General features: G+C 42.9%; 1 protein-coding gene and 1 pseudogene across 1 annotated transcript; both read right to left on the bottom strand.

Annotated features, from left to right (window-relative positions):
• Positions 1-1,006: 1,006 nt before the first annotated feature.
• LOC118675365 lies at positions 1,007-2,348 on the bottom strand (annotated as a pseudogene).
• A 3,924-nt stretch (positions 2,349-6,272) lies between these two features.
• Positions 6,273-24,167, bottom strand: HAUS2 (HAUS augmin like complex subunit 2). Its single transcript, XM_036298914.1, has 6 exons — positions 24,014-24,167; positions 13,705-13,797; positions 13,272-13,341; positions 11,110-11,242; positions 8,917-9,025; positions 6,273-6,477 (listed from the first exon to the last, which is right to left on the bottom strand). The coding sequence occupies exons 1-6, from the start codon at positions 24,104-24,106 to the stop codon at positions 6,319-6,321; spliced, it is 657 nt and encodes a 218-aa protein (XP_036154807.1). The 5' UTR covers positions 24,107-24,167; the 3' UTR covers positions 6,273-6,318.
• Positions 24,168-24,189: the final 22 nt, after the last annotated feature.

Genomic DNA, 24,189 nt, shown 5'->3' with positions numbered 1-24,189 from the left:
AAAGGGTAATATGCAAACTGACCCTAACAGCAGAAAGACTGGGAATGACTGGTCACTATGAGACATACTGACCACCAGGGGGCAGACGCTCAATGCAGGAGCTGCCCCCTGGTGGTCAGTGAGCTCCCACAGGGGGAGCTCTGCTCAGCCACAAGCCAGGCTGATGGCTGTCAGTATAGCAGTGGTGCTGGGAGCCTGTCCCGCCACCTCAGCAGCACTAAGGATGTCCGACTGCGGCTTAGGCCTGCTCCCCAATGGCAAGTGGACATCCCCCAAGGGCTGCTGGGCTGCCAGAGGGATGTCTGACTGCCAGCTTAAGCCCGCTCCCCCAGGAAGCAGGTGGTCATCCCCCAAGGGGTCACAGACTGCAAGAGGGCACAGGACGGGCTGAGGGGACCCCCCCCCCCCCAGTACACAAATTTTTGTGCACCGGCCTCTAGTTTTAAATATTATTATAAAATCATGGATTTAAGCATATAGTCAGCCTTCCCTATCCTTTGGTTCCACATCTGCAGAGTCAAGCAACCATATATTGAAAATGTAAAAATACACACACACAAAAAACTACATTGTTGCTGATGTGTACCATGCAGTTAGACCTACAATGGCTGTGTCTGTATTGAACATGTACAGACTTTTTTCTTATCATTATTCCCTAAACAATTCAGTATAACAACTATATGGGACCAATGTCCACACAGATACTGAGGAACAACTGTATTTGATTTGCTTCAGTCCATTTTAGTTACCATTCTTTTTTTTCACATAAAGAAGCATTTATTTCAGGTTTAACATGAAATCATACAAATAAAACTTGTATAAACACAAACCCACATTGAGTCATAACACAGATAGCAAAAGATAAAGGAAAAGCAAAGAAAACTAATTGATGGCTATATACAGTTAGACACTTGTGTCTTCTACACAAGAAAGTCTTACAAAATAATCATCTTAGATCAACAGAAACGTTTACTAGCATTCTCTTTGTTTTCTCCAATGTCTTCCTTTAGTATGGCTGGTAATTTTTGGGGTTATTGTCACCCCCAGAGATGCCTTGCCATGAGGGCTCTGTTGGCCTGGGCCATGGCCCTAGTACCACTTCACCCACCAGCTGCAGCAACTTTTCCTCCTTTTTGATTGTTTCTGTTCCTGCCTATGCATCTCGTTTGGTTGTGCAACTTTGATTTCACACTTCCCAGACCAGTTTGATAATATCTGCTTTCTAACAATTTTTTTACTGGCTCATCATCTGTGTATGTGATAAAACAAAATCCTCATCTTTCATTTGTGTTTGTATCCATGAGAAGTTCAATTTTTTCAATCTCTCCAAAGGCTCCAAAATATTCTTAAATTTGTTCTTCAAAAGTATTTGGGCCCTAACCAGTTTGGCTCGGTGGATAGAGCGTCGGCCTGCAGACTGAAAGGTCCCAGGTTCGATTCCAGTCAAGGGCATGTACCTTGGTTGCGGGCACATCCCCAGGAGGGGGTGTGAAGGAGGCAGCTGATCGATGTTTCTAACTCTCTATCCCTCTCCCTTCCTCTCTGTAAAAAATCAATAAAATATATTTTTAAAAAAGTATTTGGGCTCTACCTTCCCCCCAAACCATTTTATGGGGGGTTTCTTCCCTTTTTTAAAACTTTGGTCCTTTGGCAGGGGGGTCTATCAGTTGCCATCTAGTTTGTGTTCTTTCAGTTCCAAAACTTTATCAACATGAGCAGCATCTTTGAAAAGCACAAATCCAAATACTCTTGGTCTTCCAGTAACTAGATGTTTCCACTGTGCAGTCTCAAACTTACCCCAAATTGAGACAGTCAGATCTTTCTAGCTTGTACCCCAGCTCAAACCTCTGATAAACATTTTATTGTCCTGATTTTTGCTGGCCTTGATCTTGAATCCCTCAGCGAACTCATCTGTGTTGCTGTACAGTTCATGTCCCCCATGGTGGGAGAATTATTGGCAGAAGGGTCCTGGCAGCAAATGCTGCAAGGAGTTGTATGGCACTGAATATTTTGAAATTTTTTAAAAATTGATTTTTATAGAGAGCAGAAGGTAGAGGGAGAGAGAAAAACATTGATGTGAGAATGAAACCAGGGGGTTACCTCCTGCACGTGCCCTACAGGGGATTGAGCCCAAAACCCCAGCATGTTCCCTGACCCAGAATGGAACTGGCAACCTTTCTGGTTCACAGAACAATGCCCAACCAACTGAGCCAGAGCATGTAGTGCTGGATTTAAAATAGCAGCAGAGCCCTGGCTGGTTGTTCAGTGGTTAGAGCACCTGTCCACAAACCAAAGGCCTGTGAATTCAATTCCCGGTTAAGGACACATACCTCAGTTGCAGGCTCCATCACCAGTTCAGTGGGGCTTCTGTGCAGGCGGCAACCAATCAGATCCCAATGTTTCTCTCTCTCTCTCTCTCTCTCTCTCCGCGCCCCACCCCCCCCGCCCTCCACTCTCTCCAAAAATATCAATGGAAAAAATATCCTCGGTGAAGATTTAAATAATAATTAAATAGTGGTGGGGGTACCTGCTATATGTTCTCTAGGCCTTTTAGAAAACATGGAGCCCAGCTGGCATGGCTCAGTGGTTGAACGCCAACCTATGAACCAGGAGGTCACGGTTCAATTCCCAGTCAGGGCACGTGCCTTGGTTGCAGGCTCGATCCCCAGTAGGGGATGTACAGGAAGCAGCTGATCAATGATTCTCTCATCACTGATGTTTCTCTCTCCCTCTCTGAAATCAATACAAATATATTAAAAAAGAAAGAAAACATGGAGCCTTGGACAGGTGGCTCAGTTAGTCAGCGTTGACCCAATACACAAAGGTTGCAGGTATGATCCCCAGTGAGGGTACATACAGGGGTCAACCAATGAATGCAGAAATAAGTGGAACAACAAATCAATGTTTCTCTCTCCCTGCTGCTCTAAAAGCAATAAATTTTTAAAAATACAGTTAATAAGTGGTAGAACCTGGATTCAAAATCAGATCTAATTCTAAAACTTTTGCTATTACTTTCCATACTTCAGTAGCTAAAGACAAGCCCCGTCTCTTTATTTATGGATTGGTTTTAGGGAGGCAGAGGGAGAGAAACATTCATTGGTTGATTCTTGTGTGTGCCCTGACCAGGTATTGAACCTGCAACCTTGGCATAGCTGGATGGTGCTCTAACCAGCTGAGCTACCTGACCAGGGCTAAGCCCTGTCTCTTATGTCTCCTGAACTTGGGGGGGTGGAGATAGAAAAATATAAGATTAAGATGAATCTGGGGGAACAGCCAATTTAGATCGCTGATATCGTGTTCCATGATCCTCACCTATTTCCAGGTATTCTATAGAAAGCCTTCTAGCCAGCAAAGTTTTTCAAGTAAATCCTCATTAACCAAGGTCAATTCTGATGTCCTACAAAAGCTAAGAAGCAGAAAAGATGCTACATAAATTTATTAGCAACTACTGGTGAAAGATTAGCATATATTGCCATCTTGAGGTAAACTGATTTTTGATAAGTGTATTCAGACCCTTGAAATGTAATTTTACTTCAACTTTTAGAAATAGCTTTCACTTTTTCTAGGCTTCCACATCAAGAAAATTAAGTGGTTCAAGGTCTCAAATAAGTTTTTTCCAAAATGGCGGTGATTAAGTGGAAGCTACACTGACACTCTCCCTCCCAGGACCAAACTGGAATTATAACTATATAGAAAAACCATCCTGAATAATCACCTGAAGACTAGCTGGAGAGAACCCTTATAACCAAGGATGGAAAGAGGAGACTGCATAGAGACTTGTAGGAAGTGCAGAAGCACGAGAGGGCTGGCTGGGCTCTCACAGGCAGTAGCTGAAGTTCCAGAAGATATCTCAGCTGTGGGGGGTTAAGATTTGAGAGGATAACAGGGGTCTGGCAGTCCTATTTCAGAGGAAGTAGTAAAATACGAAAAGTGTTAGAAAGACCAGGTAGCAGCACAATTTCTCCAGAATAGTCCTCACAAAGTGGCATCATTATTATGCTGAAAGTGAATTCACAAGTTTCACACACTTCCCGGTGTAAGTAGAAAGACAGTCCAGAGCTACATTTTTAGTATCCACAGGTCTAAAAGCTGAATTAAAACAAACAAACAAAAAATGATTAGCATTTATTGATGACAACACAGTACTAAATTAGCTTTTCTCTTTTAAGTAGACCTCAGGCTCAACTTACCTCAAGCTTTTGTGAGTCAGACAGCCAGTATGCTTATACTTTTATTGTGTAAGTTAGAGAATCTTTCCTTCCTATCACATAGAATTCAGGTAAGGGCCACACAATTTTAGTTAGAAATTAGCTTTATTTTATATTTTGCAAAAGACATGACATATATATCACCTTTATTATAAATGATATAGTTTATGTACAGGGTGGGGCAAAATAGGTTTACAATTGGGAGTATGCAAAAGTTTATTTTATTTTTATAAAAAGCAGACCTGAACAGATTTCTGATGAAATACAACTGAAAGTTTTACTTACGTGCTAGGCGATGTTATGACCTGTTTTATATGCCATTTGTAAAAGTCAGAAAAGTAGGCTTCAAAAGATCACTGGTTGTTTCAGTAGGGTATATTTTGGCAATGATCCTGTTTCCTTATGAACCACTACTTTATTCATCCACTGTGAAGAGTGTGATGAATATAAGGATCGGTCAACCCCCGTGATACAGAGAATGTAACAGTATAAAAATAACGACCCAGTGTGAGTAGATGAGGAATCAACTCCAACTTTTTGGTGCATGGGATGATGCCCAACCCACTGTACCACACCAGCCAAGGATGATGCACACATTTTTAAAGCAAAAGAGAACCCCACATCTAAAAATAAGCCAGGAATAGTTATAGTACTGACACAAATGAGTACATCCTGAGGCTTACTTAGTATTAGTAAATCTTAGTATACCACTTCCTTTTATATGCATAATAATCTCAGATAGGTAAAATATCTGAGTACCTCATAATGTAAACCTCTAAAAGATCTGCCATAATGTGCCTTTCTCTTTGACTCTTTCTAAGGCTGCCAGTGAACACCCTCAAGAATTGCTCAATATGTCAGCGTCACTACCCAGGTTTGATGACATGCTTGGAGGATTCACAGGACTCAGCATATCACTGTTTTCATGGCTATGATTTATTACAGTAAAAACATAAAATCAAAAGAGCAAAGGGAAAAGGTATACGGGACAAAGCCTGGGGTAAACCAGGCACAGATAGCTTCCAGAGTCCTCTGCCAGTAGAAGTTACGCCGGATGTGCTTAATTCCCTCAGCACCTGAGTTGTGACGTTGTGCAATGGCTACTATGAAAGAGATGCCAGGCTCAGACTTATTTCTGCAGGCTAGTCACACAGGTACCTTCTGCCTAGCATGTACCAAAATTTTGGACTTCCAGAAAGAAAGCAGGTGTTCAGCACAAACCACACTGTACAAACAGCTTCATCACAGAGGACAACTCTTATTATTGAGAGTGGAGGGAAACCTCTTGAAATTTAAGTTCCCAGACACCAGCAAAGGACCCACCTTGCAAGCAAGCCTTACAAAAGATAGTATGTTACTATTTTTTGCACATTTAGTGACAATCTCATAGGAATAATCAACATATATTCAGATTCAAGACTCTTCTAATTCAGAAACAAGCATTAAAAAAAAAGACATATAGAGTCTGCTGCCTGAGATCTAGATAATATGTTAATAAACTGCCACAGTTATACTTGATCTTCATAAATTTTATTCAAAAGTGGAATGAAAATATATGAAAAAGAGCCTTAGCCAGTTTGGCACAGTGGATAGAGCATTGGCCATTGGCCCGCAGACTAAAGGATCCCAGGTTCAATTCTGGTCAAGGGCACATACCTCAGTTGCGGGCTTGATCCCCGGCCCTGGTCAAGGCATGTACAGGAGGCAATCAATCGCTGTGTTTCTCTAACATCCATGTTTCTCTCTGTCTCTCCCCCTCCCTTCTACTCTCACTAAAAAATCAATGGAAAAATATTCTCAGGTGAGGATTAACCAAAAAAAAAAAAAAATGTGTGTGTGTGCATGTGCACACACACACATATGAAAAACGAAGGAAAATTTAATTTGCTCTTAATGAACTTAGAATTTAGTACTCTACCATAGAGAGGGCTCTTTCAGTATTGCTAGCAGCAAAGCCTATAAATAACCATGTTATCATTGACTAGAAATGCACTTCACACGACTACATACAATTAAGCAAAAAGAAATCATTTTTGCTTAATTGAACCAGTTGTATCATTTGGCATTAATAGTTTGGACATAAACTTTAGAAGTAAAGATAAAGAAGATGTTATGGTGTTACAATACATTTGTGAAGATAATTTTCTTCAGCTAATATTTTGGGGATACAAGAGGAAATTTCCTTTTGTTGTTCTCGCCACTTGAGTATATTCTCTGCCAGTTCTTCTGTCTCAGTCACCAAAATATCCATCTTGGCTAAAGCCTTGCTCTGTAACATTTGAAAGAAGGGGAAAATAGGAGAGTAATTATGCCTGTCATTAGTATGTCATTACTATATCACAAATGGTTATGATTCCAGCCCCTGAATACAAAGGTGCCTTAAATTTGTGCTCTCCCACTTCTTATAGACACGCTTTTTCTTCAAGTCACCTCTCCTGTCTTCAATTATCACCTCGATGCAGATGACCTTCAATCTATATTGTCAAACCTAATCTCCTTCCTAAAATTCAGTCCCACGTTTCAATCTGTTGGAAAACTCCATCTGGATATACATTCAATCTCAATTTAACTACAATTCAATAAGGGTTGAACGTTTACTATCTATGCAAGACATAACAAAAAATAAACTCATTAACGTCTTTAATTTTTTGCTCCTACTCACCCTCAAGTCAGCAAGAATAGAAATTTCATTTCTTTGGATGTGTTCCAAAAAGTAGCCATATTCTAGAAATTAGACCTTCAAAATATAAAAATCTACACAATCCTTTGTATTCCTCAGCTTTAAATCTTTTATCTGGCCTTAACCGGTTTGGCTCAGTGGATAGAGCGTCGGCCTGAGGACTGAAGGGTCCCGGGTTCGATTCCAGTCAAGGGCATGTACCTTGGTTGCGGGCACATTCTCAGTGGGAGGTGTGCAGGGGGCAACTGATTGATGTTTCTAACTCTCTGTCCCTCTCCCTTCCTCTCTGTAAAAAAATCAATAAAATATATTAAAAAAAATATTTTATCTGAATAACTTATTTATTCTCCAAGTTTCTTTGCCTAGTCCTGTGGTCAGCAAACCATGGCTCACGAGCCACATGTGGCTCTTTGGCCCCTTGAGTGTGGCTCTTCCACAAAATACCACATGCGGGCATGCGCATACAGTGTGATTGAAACTTCGTGGCCCATGTGCAGAAGTCAGTATTTTGTGGAAGAGCCACACTCAAGGGGCCAAAGAGCCACATGTGGCTCGCGAGCCACGGTTTGCGGAGCCGCAGTTTGCTGACCGCTGGCCTAGTCCTCTAACACAGTTTATCAAACTTTAATGTGCATAGGAATCACCTGAGGAATTTATTAAATAAACTGTAGATTCAGATCGTGAAGGTATAAGGTGAATGAAATCTACAATTCTGCATTTCTAACAGGCTTCCAGGTGATGCTTACGCTGATGTTTTCTGCCCACACTGAGTGGCAAGCTCAGTCCACTCTATTTAATATTTGCTCCATTATTAAAGTACAGTTCTGATCAAGTTACTCCTCTGTGCCTTTTTTTAAATATATTTTATTGATTTTTTTCAGAGAGGAAGGGAGAAGGAGAGAGATAGAGAGTTAGAAACACCGATGAGAGAGAAACATCGATTCAGCTGCCTCCTGCACAATCCCTATTGAGGATGTGCCCGCAACCAAGGTACATGCCTTTGACCAGAATCAAACCTGGGACCCTTCAGTCAGCAAGCCGACACTCTATCCACTGAGCCAAACCAGTCAGGGCTCCTCTGTGCCTTTCTCTAAAAATCAAAAATTCAATAGTTCCCCAGTACTCAGCCAGTCAAGTCTAAACTTCTCAGTCTCAAGGCATTCCACAACTAACCCTGAGTTAACGTCCCTCTCAATGCCCTTAAGTGTCATCCAAAGGGGAGTACCATTTTTCCCTCAAGCTACTGTGCTCTTCTAATTTTCTTTCTTTTTTAAATTTTTATTTACTGATTTTTAGAGAAGAAGGGAGACAGCGAGGGAGGAAGAGAGAGAGAGGAATATTGATTTGTTGTTCCACTTATGTATTCATCGACTGACTTTCTTGTATGTACCTAACCGGGGATTGAGCCACTCAGCCAGAAGCCGGGATCACGGCTGGTGAGTGCAGTGGTGGCGGCAGAAGCCTTTCCCGCCTCCACGACAGGCGGACATCCCTCGAGGGGTCCCAGACTGCAAGAGGGCGCAGGCTGGGCTGAGGGGATTCCCCCCACCACCACCCCCGCCCAGTGCACAAATGTCATGCACCGGGCCTCTAGTAATGGAATAAGAGAATGTAAAATGACTTTTAAATAAAAATAATATAAAAAAAGAAACAGCATTTTGATTTTATAAAATAAATCACTCATATTAACCATCAACAAAATTAAACAAGTAGGTCAGACATTTGAGATTCTAGTATAAAACAGAACTAAAGAAAGCTAAAAGTGCCCTAGCCAGTGTGGCTCAGTGGATAGAGCATCAGCCTGTGGACTGAAGGGTCCCAGGTTCGATTCTGATCAGGGCACATGCCCGGGGTTGGGGGTTCGATCCCCAGTAGGGGGTGTGCAGGAGGCAGATCAGTGATTCTTTCTCATTGATGTTTCTAGCTCTCTCTCCCTCTCCCTTCCTCTCTGAAATCAATTTAAAAAAATAGCTAAAAGTAATGTGAAAGGAGTTGATGCGGTACTTAAATGCTATTGTTAATACTCACCATTCTCTTTAGATTTGCATCTAAATGAGGAATATTTCTAATTGTTTCAAGGTGGGTTTCTAATCTCTCAATAAAAGTCACTGCCAACTCCAGCAAATGTACCATGTATCTGAAAGAGGGAGGGGAAAAAGTCAATTATTACTTTGTTTTAGTGTAGTTATTTTGTATTCTCCTTTTCCCCTTTTAATTAGGACTTTCAATATGATATAAAATAATTACAATCAACCCAATGAGCCAATTATAACCTTTCTGCATTCATGGAACTATCAGTGATAAAGCCATTTCAAAATACTAATTCTCAATCATGAGCGAAGACAATAAGGACAAATGTGTTTCACTGAAATGGCCTACAAATAAAACTACTTTGAATCTGTGCATTTGCAAAATGCTTTAAAATAATTATTCAGTTCTTCTAATATATATAATGTACAATATGTACATTAATGGTATTTTACTGTACTGAATAGATACTGAATAAATCCACAAGAATGGGATTTGTATATCTATTATATTACCGTAAGATAAAAAAAATCTGATACTCAAGAGAAGAGACTGATTTGTTCAGGGTCAGTTAGTGAGCACTGGTGGAGAAAGCTAGCAATCAGATTTCTGCTTCTTTACTTTATTATTAATAATAACTTACACCTTCAATTTGGTACTTGCAATACTCCCATGAGGAAGTAAGGAACAGAAAGCATCTATGGATTGGGAAACTGATGCAAAAAATTTAAATCATTTGTCCAAGTCTTTGAGGCATATAAACAACAGAGATGAGACCAGAACTCAGTTTTTTCCCCCCCTCCTTTAGTTGACATTGTTTTCATCTGTCCCTGCTTAAACTCTCCCAACAGAATTTGTATAGATAGTGTGGGGCAAAAGTAGGTTTACAGTTGTTCGTATGGAAAATAATACAACCTATATATATAAAACCATAATATGCAAATAGACCAAACGGCAGAACAACCAAACAGCCAGTCGCTAAGAGGTGTGCTGACCACCAGGAGGTGCGCACAGAACATGGCGAGCATCGGCCGCGGCAGGATGGCGGAGGTAAGCGGGGGCACCAAACCAAGGCGGGGCACTGGTCGCTGTCATCGGAGTGAGCCTCTGGTGGTTACTGAAAATTCTTTGCTCCTGTGCCACAGCCCCACCTGGTGCTCTTACCTACTGCTGGTGCTGGCCCTGCTCACACCTGCTGCCGGCCCTGATCGTCCTTTAGGGTTTTTCCACCTCCCCCTGCTCGTGAGGGGCAATCGGGGCCAGCAGCCACCTCTTGCACCTGCTGCTGGCAATGGCCCTACTCACATCCACTGCTAGCACTGGAGCCGCTGCTCACACCCACTGCCAGCGCCGGTCCCACTTGCACCTGCAGCCGGTGCCTGAGCCACCACTTGCACCCGCTGCCAGAGTCTAGCACCAGTCCCAATCACTCAGCACCATCAGCAGGTGTGAGTGGCGGCTGCCAGCCCTGATCGCCTGAGGGCTTCTCCACCTTCTCCTGCTCCTGAGGGGCGACTGGGACAACAGCCACCACTTGCATACCACTGATGGTGCCAGCCCCAATCGCTCTGCGCCATCAGCCGGTGTGAGCGGGGCCAGCACCGTCTGCACCTGGGAGCGTGAGTGGGGCTGCCAGCAAACAGGGGACTGGGGGCCGCAGTGGGAGGGGCCGGGCAGAGGTGCAGAGGATGGGCCGAGACCTGCCCCTGTGCCCACCACAGCCTCATGGCCGGCCCACAGGTCCTTTCAAGGTGCACAAATTCGTGCACTGGGCCCCTAGTAATAAATAATAATACAAGAATGAACTCTGTTTCCCATATTCACAATTGTAATCCTATTCTTGCCCCACCCTACATAGGCAACATTAATGCAACAATAACTTTACTTCATAGAAAGCAGTCGATATATAATAAACATGATTTTACCCAATTTACTCTATGTTATGGATCTAATTTCTATCATTAAAATCATTATTTATAATTCCCAAAACACTATGAACAAAGGAATACCTTTCTTTTCACCATAACTATACTTTTAAAGCCAAGGATTTTCTTTCTGGTTTAATGTATCAGCATTAATAATGTTAACAGATATAATCACTAATATATTATTCAATGAATTATGCTATGAAAAAACTAGTTTAAACTACCTTCAGAAAATGTGTAACTGCTAATGTCTACTTTTTAGTCTAACCTGTGATAAACTGCTTCAATAGGCAGGTTTTCCTGGCACATGGGTTTCAACAGTCTTTGCCTGAGGGACCTCTTCTCTTTTAGCACTGCTTCCAAATGATTATTCATGCTTTGCAGAGTTTGACACTTTTGAGCTACACAAACCAGAAATAGTAATTATAGTTAGCAATAGGACAAAGAAACATTTTTGTTGTTGTTAATCCTCATTCAAGGATATTTTTTCCATTGATTTTTAGAGAAAATGGAAAGGAAGGGAGGAGGGAGAGAAAATGAGAGACATCAAACAGTTGCCTCCCGCACATTCCCTGACTGGCGCCAGGGATCAAGCCTGCAACCCAGGTATGTGCCCTTGACCAGGAATAGAACCTGCAACCCTTGGTAAGACGGTTGGTGCTCTAACCACTTAGCAAACTGACCAGAGCAGGACAAGTAAATTTTGAAATCACTAATAAATTCTTCTTTGCTTTGGTTTGATACAGCCAAAATTATCTCACCATTGCTCTCCTAAATATCTCCCCTTTGCTATTCCTAATATCCAATATCAATTTCATTTTATTTTTCCTATTGACAACCCACTGCTAAATCCTGTGTTTTTCAACTCTACTTCTAGTTCAGTTTTTATAGCCAGTGCCACATTCTTCAAATAACATCTCTTTTCCCATCTCTGCCTCTAATACTCTACACAAACATTAAAAAACAAATATTTGTCTTACAAGCTATTTCTGATCATTTCAATATTCGCTCTAGAATTCAGTTAATGGTCTCTTCTTTTAAATTTTTTAAAAATATATTTTATTGATTTTTTACAGAGAGGAAGGGAGAGGGATAGAGAGTTAGAAACATCGATGAGAGAGAAACATCGATCAGCTGCCTCCTGCGCACCTCCCACTGGGGATGTGCCCGTAACCAAGGTACATGCCTTTGACTGGAATCGAACCTGGGACCCTTCAGTCCCCAGGCCGACGCTCTATCCACTGAGCCAAACCGGCCAGGGCTAAATTTTATTTATCTATCTTATTTATTTTATTTTTTTGTTAATCCTCACCTGAGGGTATTTTTTCCATTGATTTTTAGAGAGAGTGGGAGAGAGGGGGAGAGACACACACAGAGAGAGAGAAGCATTGATGTGAGAGACACATGGACTGGTTGCCTCCTGCACCTACCCCAACTGGCGCCAGGGATCCCACCTGCAACTGAGTTACATGCTCTTGACCAGAATCGAACCCATGACCCTTCAGTCCTCGGGCTGACACTCTAATCACTGAGCGAAACCAGCTAGGACTTAAATTTTTAACTTTCAAACTTAGAGAAAAGTTTCAAGAATAGTTTATTGAGCCCTAACCGGTTTGGCTCAGTGGATAGAGTGTTGGCCTGCAGACTGAAGGATCCCAGGTTCGATTCCGGTCAAGGGCTTGTACCTTGGTTGCAGGCATATTTCCAGTAGGGGGTGTGCAGGAGGCAGGTGATCGATGTTTCTCTCTCATCGATGTTTCTAATTCTCTATCCCTCTCCCTTCCTCTCTGTAAAAAATCAATAAAATATACTAAAAAAAAAAAAAAAAGTTCATTGAACTCCCATATACATTTTACCTAGACTCACTAACTGATAACACTTGGCTACAGCCTCTTTTCCTTTCTCTCCACACCCTTACAAATATTTTTGCTGACCCATTTGAGAGTAAGTTGCAGATATCATGACCTTTTACCTCTAAAATGTCAGCATATATTTCCCATCTCTTATATAACCACAAGTATCAAATTCAGAAAATTTAACATTGCACAATATTTAATACAGCCCTTATTCAAATATCACCAAGTAGCCCAATAATGTCCTTGACAGCAAAAAAAGTTTTCTAATCAAGTATTCAATCTATGAACACACTGTGATTTAGCTGTCAAGTCCCTGAAAAGTTTCTCAGCCTTTTTTTGGTTTTTCAAGTTCTCCTAATTTTGAGGAGCTCCTACCTTGGTCACTTTATATGCAATTTGCACTAGGCAAGCCAACAGGACTTTTGTTTGAACACAGAAATAGAAAACTTTGTTAGCTTTGGGGCAATACCTGAAAAAAATAATGGTATATCATAATGCCTGCTGCTTATTTAAGGTAATCCAAGAAAAAGTTGAAATTCCAATAATTACCCACCCATTTAACCAAACCACTTACCCAAAAAAGAAGGATGAACAATGTCTGCTGTATCTTTTTCTAGTTTTAGAAGTTCAATTTCCAGGTTCTTCTGCATTAGGAACAAAAATAATATTTACCTCACTCAGAAAAGAGCCTGATTAAAGGATAATCTGTGATAAAAACAGACTTTATCCAGGAATATTTAGGGGGAGGAGGGTGGAGGATTTGTTATGAGAGCTCAGGTGATTCACTGAAGCTTTTCACATTGGTGTGCAAGCCCTGTTGCAGCTTCTGCTACTACTTCCAACTACTGCTGTTACTATTACAATTTCATTAACAGGAAACTACGTACGTAAACACCTACCCAGTTAAGTACTACAAACTGTTCTAAGTGCAAGAGAATTGCTGTTGGAAACAATTAAGATTTGTTTCCCTGTACTAGAAGTAAAAAGTAAAAAGTTTAACAATTTACCTGATTGATTTCAGCTTGAATATTTGTGATCTGCTGTAGCCTGGAGAAGTTCACAAAGCAAGGAGTTGATTTCTTAGATATATCTAATATCTCCTAATGCAAAGTAAACAGAGAAAACAGCATCATGTCACAAAAAGTTTCTATGTGCATTGGGAAAGCATGCCCATGGGTCTAAAACATAAGCATATATTACGTCCATCACTGCCCCTAAAAAAATGCAATACAGAGTACAACAGTAACAATGTTTATTTCCTGTTTTTAAAACCTCCATATCACAAATCATTTGCCCAAATATTTAAAAAATAAGAAAAACAAATGACTTAATCACTTTGTACTATTTCCTAAAATACAAGGCACAATAGATTTGCATTACTGATAGTTTATTATGAGATTTTAAGGCTGAGGTTGTTGGAGAAATACTCCTATACAAATGACTAAGACCTAGTATCTCTGACCTTCTTGGGGCTAAAATCAAACATTTCCTCCACCCCTGTCCCCATGGAGTCATTTATCAGATTCATTAAATGACCTCAATTGCTACAAATTATTCATACTATTTCTTTTCACATTCTTGTTCTCTTAGGTAAAGGAATGTTTGCCCAGGCATAATTACTTTTCTAAAAAGACTACCCCCTCCTTTTTATCCTTTCATTCTATGTTAGACTGCCTCCTTAAACTGCCGGTTATCTCAGAATAAGAATATTATCTTGTTCATCTCTTGGCTTCATCCATCAGTTTCTGTATCTTCTTCTGCTTTTCTAGAAAGTTAGCAGAGGAAAGAACTTTACAGATCATATAGGATAGGGGTTAGGAAACTATAGCCCATGAGCTAAATGCAGCCCACTGCCTGTTTTTGTACAGCCCATGAGCTAAGAATGGTTTTTATATTTTTCAGTTGTTGGGGGGGAAATCAAAAGAAAAGTAATTCTTTTGTGGCTTATAACTTCAAATTTTAGAGTCCAGAAATAAAGTTTTATTGGAACTCAACTTCTCTCATTTAATTATTATCTATGGCTACTTTCAGGCTAAAACAGCCCAGTTTCAACCATATAGAATGAAAATCCTCAAATATTTGCTCTCTGGCCCTTCATAGCAAAAGCTTGCTGACTGGTAATAATCAATGAATCAAGATATTTATTGAGATAGGAAGTGGAAGACTCAAGAATGAATAAAAAGCCTAGCTGGTGTAGCTCAGTGGAGAAGCACTGACCTATGAACCAGGAGGTCACAGTTTGATTCCGGTCAGGGCACATGCCTGGGTTTCCAGCTTGATCCTCTCAGTGTGGGGCGTGCAGAAGGCAGCTGATCAATGATTGTCTCATTATTGATGTTTCTATCTCTCTCTCTCCATTCCTCTCTGAAATAAAAAATAAAAATTAAAAAAAAGAATAAAATGAGCTCTCTGCCATTAATAAGTTCCTGACAGATGGAAAGGAAAAAGTATTCTAGATAAAAAGACTTAACATTATAAATGCTCAATAACTGTGTTAGTACTAACATATATAGGGTGTCCCAAAAAAATATATACACACACTTTGAATAATTATAAAGGCAGTGTTTATTAAAATACATTTCATTTTCAAAATTGAGCCATCAGCTATTACACTATGTATACATATCTTTGGGACACCCTGTATGATGTTCTGTGATTATGCAGAAAACTACATCTCCAAATTAATCTTCACTTTTTTAAAAAATATATATTTTATTGCTTTTTTTTTTTTCAGAGAGGAAGGGAGAGGGATAGAGAGTTAGAAACATCGATGAGAGAGAAACATCGATCAGCTGCCTCCTGCACACTCCCCACTGGGTATGTGCCTGCAACTAAGGTACATGCCCTTGACCGGAATCGAACCTGGGACCTTTCAGTCCCCAGGCCGACGCTCTATCCACGGAGCCAAACCGGCCAGGGCTAATCTTCACTTTTGACATACAGGGTGTCCCCCCAAAAATGTATACACACTTTAACAGCTGATAACTCACTCAATTTTCACTCCTTTTCAGTTTTAACTAATTTGAAATAATGGGTGAGGCCAGACTAAGCTTTGAACAAAGAAAATTTATCCTAAAGTGCCACTAGACTTTTTTTTATGGAGACCCATAAAAGATAAAGTTTACAGTACAAAACTGGCAACAGTCAATGAGTTGAGGGCACACAAATACCAAACAAAATGATTCTTGATATTGAGATTTCACCGCTTTGCATTACCAGCAGTACTTGGACCAGAATGGTCATCAGTTTGAAAACAGGCATTGACAAAAAAAATTACTCATTTCTGTGGATTCTTTTAAATTTTGAAAATGAACTGACTTTCTAATCATTCAAAGTGTGTACACATTTTTTTAGGACACCATGTATAACACACATGGAAATGTAAGTGTGGGTAGTATCTATATATATAAAAGGCTAAATGACTGACAGTCCGACTGGCACATACGACATGCATTGGCAATCTACACTAATAAAAGACAAACATGCAAATTGACTGTACCTTCGCTACACATTAAGCCACACCCACCAGCCAATCAGAGCAACTATACGCAAATTAACCCAACCAAGATGGCAGCTGGCAGCCACGGAGCTGGAGCAAGCAGGAGGCTTGGTTGCCCCAGTGATGGAGGAAGCCAAGCTTCCCGCCTGCCGCGGCCGGCTCTGAGCTCCACTCAAGGCAACAAAGTTTCTTTTTTTTTTTTTAAATATATTTTATTGATTTTTTACAGAAAGGAAGGGAGAGAGATAGAGAGTTAGAAACATCGATGAGAGAGAAACATCGATCAGCTGCCTCCTGCACATCTCCTACTGGGGATATGCCCACAACCCAGGTACATGCCCTTGACCGGGATCGAACCTGGGACCTTTCAGTCCACAGGCCGACGCTCCATCCACTGAGCCAAACTGGTTTCGGCCAAAGTTTCAATTATAGAAGATAAATAAACCCCAGATACCTGCTTCCAGCCGGCCGTGGCCACGGAGCTAGAGCGAGCAGGAGGCTTGGGTTGCCCCTGGCGATGGAGGAAGCCGAGCTTCCTGCCCACCCTGGCTGGCTCTGAGCTCCACTCAAGGTTGCAAAGTTTCAATTATAGAAGGTAAATAAATCCCAGAATAAAAAAAAAGAAAAAAAGGAGAGGCTGGGAGCTTCCGTCGCTGGGGGGCGTGGCCAGCCAGAAAACGGCCCTCAGCCCCTCACCCAGACTGGCCAGGCACCCCAGTGGGAACCCCCCACCCTAAAGGGGGTGTGGGAAGCCTGAAAACAGCCATCAGCTCCTCACCCAGGCTGGCCAAACCTCCATGGGGTGAGGGTCCCCACTGGAGGGGGCTTGACCAGCCTGCAAACAGCCATCAGCCCCTCACCCAGGCTGGCCAGGCATCCCAGTGGGGACCCCCACCCTGAAGGGGGTGTGACTAGCCTGCAAACACCCATCAGCCCCTCACCCAGGCTGGCCAGGCACCCCAGCGGGACCCCCACCCTGATCCGGGACACCCTTCAGGGCAAACTAGTTGGCCCCCACCTGTGCACCAGGCCTCTATTCTATATAATAAAAGGGTAATATGCAAATTGACCCTAACAGCAGAACGACTGGGAATGACTGGTCACTATTCTTAGGTTTTACGCTGCCGGGGTTGAAGAATGTGAGCGGGTATGAGAGGCAACCGGAGAGGAGAGCGAGGACGGTTGAGGTTCGGGTTCCTGAGCCTGGGATTCCGGGGGAGGAGAAGGGACAGAGCGGGTTTCGGGAACGACAGGAGAAGTCGGGGGACGAACGGCTCGGTCAGGGGGGTGGTAAGGAGGAGGAGAGGAGAGGAGGTCAATGAGGTCAGGGTTATCGGTTGAATCAGAGGTCTTTGGGGGAGGTGGGGTGGCGGGTGGGTCGGGATTTTTGGAAGAAGGCGGAGCAGTGGGAAGAGGAGGGTTGCTGATGGCTAGGAGTATCTGACGGGTTGAGCAGGGAGAACAGAGGTCGGGGCGGGAACGTATGTCCCAAAAAGCCTGGACGTAGGGGACCTCAGAATCTTTGCCCGTGCGCCGGCAGTAATTATCTAAGTCTGTTAGAACATTAAAGTCAAAGGTGCCAGTTGGGGGCCAGCGGGACTGGTTATCTAGAGGATATTGAGGCCATTGTTGTTGTGAGAGAGAAATTAAGCGTTTGGCCTTGAGTGTCTGAGTGTACCCCAATTTGGAAAAATTTTTAAGGAGACACCCTAGAGGTGTCTTAGGATCCGGCCTGGACTCTGAGACTCCCATAGTTGAGGGGTTTCCCGCTCCCCAAGATTAGAGACAAAGCACCAAGGGAGGCGTCCCACCGATTGGTACAGAGTCCCGGTTCTGGGTTGGGGTCTGAAGAGGACCAAGGACGTCTCCTTTGTCCTCAAAGAGACCAGACAGTGGCCCTCTGAGGGCGGAGGAGTTCTCTCGGCACGGCCGCGACTTAGGACGAGAGGCTCCGGATGGATCTCGGAGAGCAGGAAGGAAAGGGAGGGAGGTTTCCCGTGTGACTTATTGGAGATGGAGTCCGGGGGAAGTCCAGGCCGAGGTCCGGGGCGGCAAACAGGGGAAGTGAGCCGGACCAGCCAATCGACTCGGACCCCGGCACCTCAGAGTCTGGGAGTTAGCCCGGGCGAACTGCCGCTGCCCACTGCTTCCCAGGTCGTAAGAGGAGACCGGGGCGAGGATCGTCCGAGTCCGAGACCCACTCCCGGGTTTCGGCACCAAATCTTAGGTTTTACGCCGCCGCAAGGAAAAACCGTGAGTCCAAACAGAGACCAGATTAAACAGGCTTTATTGGGAGCACACGGGCGGGTTCACCAGCTCAGAGAGGGGAGCAGGAGAAGCCGCGCCCAACCTGGGCAGGGGCAAGGTTTTATACTTTTCTGAGGCAATTGTTGCTGGCCGAAACTGGTGTCAGTCGGGGCTTTCCAGGGTCAGGTGAAACCTGCGGTCTGTCCTGCGGTTTGGTCATTTTCCGGAGCCGTTTGTCCGGCAGAGATTTTTCACCGGGGTGGGGTGGTTTCCAGACGTCAGTGTGGACAGGTCAACTTCTCACCGGCCCAAGAGGGGGAGGGGGTCCTTTCGCCCCGGGGCAGGGTGCCAGCGAATACCAGACAACTATGATATACAATGACCACCAGGGGGCAGATCCTCAATGCAGGAGCTGTTCACTGGTGGTTAGTGCGCTCCCACAGTGGGAGCTCTGCTCAGCCACAAGCCAGGCTGATGCCTGCCAGCACAGCAGTGGAAGCTTCTCCTGCCTCCTCAGCAGCACTAAGGATGTCCGACTGCAGCTTAGGTCTGCTCCCTGCTGGTAAGTGGACATTCCCTGAGGGCTGCTGTGCTGGGAGTGGGCCTAAGCCAGCAGGTGGGCATCCTCCAAGGGGTCCCGGACTGCAAGAGGGCATAGGCCAGGCTGAGGGACCCCCCCCGCAAGTGCACAAATTTTTGTGCACCAGGCCTCTAGTCCTATAATAAAAGGCTAATATGCAAATTGTCCCCTCTACCAAGAGTTTGACCAGGAGGCAGGGCCGGCTGGCCAACCACCCACAGCCCCTCCCCCTGGCCAGCCCGCCCCTCCATCCTCCCCTCCTACCGATCAGGCAGGCAAGCCGGATCCCATCCATGCATGAATTCATGCACCGGGCCTCTAGTGAAAAATAAAACTAAAGGGATTGGGGGAAGAAGGAATGGGGAGTGACGTCTTAATAAGAGGGGATTTCCTTTGGGGAATGATAAAGAATAGTTTTGAAAATAGTTTCACAGCATTGTGACTGTACTTCATGCCACTGAGTTGTACACTTTAAGATGGTTAACATGGCAAATTCAATGTTATGTGCATTTTATTAGAATATAAAACACTCTGGTAACTAGGCAACAATATGAAACAAACAAACAAAAAAACCTAGTGGAGGAGTGAAGATTGGATATTTAGATAAGAGGCTATTATAGCATTCCAGGTGAGATGACAATGTGAAATAGGTGTAGCAGTTAAAAAGGAAAGCGGGCAGAGATATGAATCCCTGGGAAAACGGAATTGACAAGTCCTAGTTGATACGGGTAATGAGGGATAAAGTCAAGTTAATACTGACTCCAAGGATCCTGCTTCAGGTGACTGAACAGATAGCTAGCCATTCACTGAGGTAGGTAACAAGATATTTTACTGATGGCAAAAATTGAAAATTGCGAAGGTTAAACGTTAGTCCAACTTCACACTGTCAGAGTGCATCAGGGCTGAAATGAGAACCATCATATACACTACATTTCCATCATAGCCTCTTTTCTTTCTGCTCTCTCTTAGGTAGAAGTAAATGAAAAGTAAAATATCTCCCATTTCTCATTGTAACCTACTCACTCTCTGGTATCTTTCTATCTCTCCATATGTATACACTAATCTTAGTTGTTCACTTGCAAACTAATAAACTGTTGGGTTCAACAACAGGGTAATGGAGCTTAGCCAAGAACTTGTGATAGAAACCAGAGGGAAAATAAGAATCTTTAAGAAAGAGCCAAAAAAAAAAAAAGATAGGAATTAAAGAACAAATTACTCTAGTAAACAGAAATCCTATTTGACGATTGTGAATAAGCCCTAAAATATATATATTAGAAAATAGTAGATTTTGGGTGTTTTGTAGATCCAGATCCTTATCTTATACATTGCCAGTAGAGGGAGCTTTAATCAAGATTCCATGACTAACGCAAACTTGCCTGAAAAATATCTAGAACAAGCATGTCAAACTCAAAGGCTAACATGGGCCTAATAAACAAGGTTTAAGTTTATGTGGGCCGCAAAAAAACAAAAGCTTCAATTTTTGTAGAAACGTAGGTTTATTTCAATAGAGACATGCTGAATACAAAGGTCTGAAATAAATGAGTAATCCTTAACATAAAATAATAGAACATGTTAATAAAACTTAATATTTTTTCTTGAACAGTAACTTACCAGACACTGAATAACTGCACAAATTAATAAACATAACGCAAATAAACCTATTTTTCTTGTTCTCCAAAAAGTGAAATATTTCCTGTTGCGCACACCAAACAAGTCAGTCCAAGACTAATGACGTGGCAATCATCAGCTACTAAAATATTCGCTGTTAGTATTAGTGGAGAGAAATGGTGCACCTGCGCATAAGGCACTTAAGGGAAATAAATGCAACACGATTATAGTAATCAGTCATTAGCGAACGTTGTAGTTCATTATTAGTAATTATGTATAACAGGATATTGTAAAAATTAAGTTACAAAATTTTTATTAAAACCTTTTCTTAAATACTGTTATACTGACTGGGCCGCAAAAATATTCGTTGTGGGCCACGAGTTTGAGATGCTTGATCTAGAATGTAAGGCCACTAAAGCATAAAAGAAAGCAAATACCCCATATTATTCTACACAGTTAATCCTACCTTTCTTTCACTAAATCGTTCTCCAATGAATAGATCAAAACTCAACAAGCTATGTTTTCTAGAAGAATTGTATCACAACAATTTTAAGCATTACTCTTAATTTTTAATGCACATGGAATGATGTGTGCACTTAAGAAATGGACTGTTTAAAGGGATCATGTAATGTATCATTTTGAAAGAACCTATGCTAAACCCTTCTAATTAAAGTAGGTTTTCATATGCAAAGTTTGCTTAAAGTAAAATCATGCTACAAATCTGTAACGTTCTTCATTGGGATTGGCAGTGCGGTAAGACTGTAAGATGGTCTTATGGGAAGCTACGGATTGGCAGAACTTACCTAGGCAAAACTGTCTAATTCGTGTTCCTTGAAGGACACTAGGAAGATCCTCCCCAAAACCACCACTACACCAACAAACAGCTCACCCATCAATGCCTAAAATCCTCTCACCGGAGACTTACTCCTTTAGTTTAGGTGTTTATTACCTTCTGTCAGTAGCTCTACATGGATAAGTCCTAAATGTCTTATAAAATGGGTTTATTAAATTACTTTGTTACAGAACTGGTAACAGGTGAGAGTACAGGCAATTTGGTAGGAAGAAAACACAGGAGAGAAGTCAGGAAGGCAAGAACTGGTGAGTGATGTAGTTACGTTTTACCTATTTTCCAATGTACTCATTACTACGCCTTGTACCCCCACCACACAATCCAGAAGTTCCTGTTACTTAGGTCTTCCAGTAATTTAGAAGAGTTCTTCAACAGAAGTTTAAACCTTCAAGATCAGGTCACAGTAGTTATGTACCACAATGCATCTTCGAGATGCTGTCAGGAAAGGGAGGACGCTGGTGCCTAACCCCGCCTCACTCGTTAAGTGACCCTGGCAAATTTCTTGGTCTCCTTGGGCCTTAGTTTCTTCTATTCTATTGTAAGGCAGTAGAATGTTCTAAGTATAAAAAGTGGTGTATTTCCCGTCAATCTTTCATCATGTTTATATTGCTAATCTCTGCAGATGATTTTACCTTTCTGTTTCCTTTCTTCTTCTTCTTCTTTTTTTTTAAAAAATATATTTTATTGATTTTTTACAGAGAGGAAGGGAGAGGATAGAGAGCTAGAAACATCCATGAGAGAGAAACATCGATCAGCTGCCTCCTGCACGCCCCCTACTGGGAATGTGCCCGCAACCCAGGTACATGTCCCTGACCGAAATTGAACCTGGGACCCCTGAGTCCGCAGGCCGACGCTTTATCCGCTGAGCCTAACCGGTTAGGGCTCTGTTTCCTTTCTTAGTGATATTCCTCAACTTCCTCATTCTCTAAAATTTTCTTCCTTGTTTCCCTCCATTCCGATTCCCGTGTCACTTTTGCCACTTGTGTTCCATTATTTCCTCACATCTTCCATTTCTCCCTCTATTGGCTTCTTCCCTTTGGACTATGAACATGCTCTTCTTGCCAAACCTAAGACCACCCACCCCATGGGCTAACCTCTCTGATCTCTCCTCAAAATTAGTCCCTTCCTCCATCCATGTTACGAAGTCTTTCAGGTCTTTATCACCAATACTTTTTTGAGGGGCCTTTAAAGATGTGCGTTTCCCCTGGCGCTCTAGGGTACTCGGCGCCTCCCGCCCCAAACATGCTTCAATACCTCACTTGTCAGGGAACGTATGCTTCAATTAGCCGGTTTCCCAACCCATCACTCATTACAATCTAGAGATGGTAGCACTAGATCAGTGGCCGGGGAAAACTGTGGCTCGCGAGCCACATGCGGCTCTTTGGCCCCTTGAGTGTGGCTCTTCCACAAAATACCACGTACAGGCGCACGTACAGTGCGATTGAAACTTCGTGGCCCATGCGCAGAAGTTGGTTTTCAGCCTGGGCGAGTCTATTTTGAAGAAGTACTGTTGATATTTGGCTCTGTTGACTAATGAGTTTGCCGACCACTGAGATAGACGAAACAAGTATACAAGATGAGTGTGGATGGGAGAGTTGGAAGGGGTCGACTCAGAGAACGTACCTCAATCAGACTGAGGACGTTTTTAGCAAAGGCCCGCTTAGGAGTACCCTAATTAAGTTAATAACAACGTACCTACCTATATAGTTTAAGTTTAAAAAATTTGGCTCTCAAAAGAAATTTCAATCATTGTACTGTTGATATTTGGCTCTGTTGACTGAGTTTGCCGACCACTGCCCTAGATTGAAGTGTTGTATCAGATGGACAAGACGCCTTAATCAGCCAATTAGTTAGGATTCATCTTTATTTCGCGCAGGTTCAGAGCAGATTACCTCTGTCAGATTCTGAACAAACACAGGAGGGAATATTTCCTTTTTATATCCTTCTAGTTCTTTGTGTAAGACAGCTTGTAACCTTGAATAGGTATCGTACCTAACAAACACCTGTCATATCTATACAGACAACTTGTAACTTTGAGTACCATATCATATCTATACAGACACCTGTAACCTTGGATGAACAAACACTTGGCAGAATATGTGAATTAATATCAGTATCAGTGTATCAGCCACTTTAGATGGCTAGCTTGCAAGGTCAGACAGTTAAGCTTATCTTTTCTACTCAAACAAAACCCAGTTATTTTACCGTCTAAAAACAACAGAGTTGACCTACAGAATAAGAGACTAAGAATAACAGAGTAGTTCAAAGGAGGGATTACTATGTTTCAGAAGAAGGAGGGGGAAAAAAGGCGGGAAAACCGGTCTTTATTATCTCCCACAAACAGACCTGGGATAATTCGCCTGCAGACACCAGAAACCCCGTCTCGGGGAGCGTCTGCAGAAAGGTACCTGCCATGGCCTGGAACCGGCTCGGCCGCGTCTCCTCTGGCACAGCCTCCGCCAGGACCGCTTCACAGCCTCCCTCTGTCGCCACCGGGGCACCCCCTTAATGACGCCATCGCCGCCCACCTACCTGAGCGACTGTCCCCGAGGCCACGATGTGGCCCAGCAGTAGCCCGGCAGGGTTTGGCTCAGACGCCGGGTCCCCAGGGTCGGCCGCAGCCATGCCGGAGACGCACCTCCCCGAGCGGCGCCGGGAATGAGTGGAACGCCCGCCCGACGCGCCGCGCGCTTCGATGACGTCACGGG

The sequence above is a fragment of the Myotis myotis genome, unplaced genomic scaffold, assembly GCF_014108235.1.
Source record: "Myotis myotis isolate mMyoMyo1 unplaced genomic scaffold, mMyoMyo1.p scaffold_m19_p_1, whole genome shotgun sequence".
NCBI lineage: Eukaryota > Metazoa > Chordata > Mammalia > Chiroptera > Vespertilionidae > Myotis > Myotis myotis.
This window is presented reverse-complemented; position numbering and strand designations above follow the sequence as displayed.

Coding starts and splice junctions, on each gene's coding strand:
- HAUS2 (XM_036298914.1), bottom strand. CDS start 24,106: ATGGCTGCGGCCGACCCTGGGGACCCGGCGTCTGAGCCAAACCCTGCC. Junction 13,798..24,013: donor CCTCGGGGACAGTCGCTCAG/GTAGGTGGGCGG, acceptor ACTTTGCATTAG/GAGATATTAGATATATCTAA. Junction 11,243..13,271: donor TGTTCATCCTTCTTTTTTGG/GTAAGTGGTTTG, acceptor TGGTTTGTGTAG/CTCAAAAGTGTCAAACTCTG.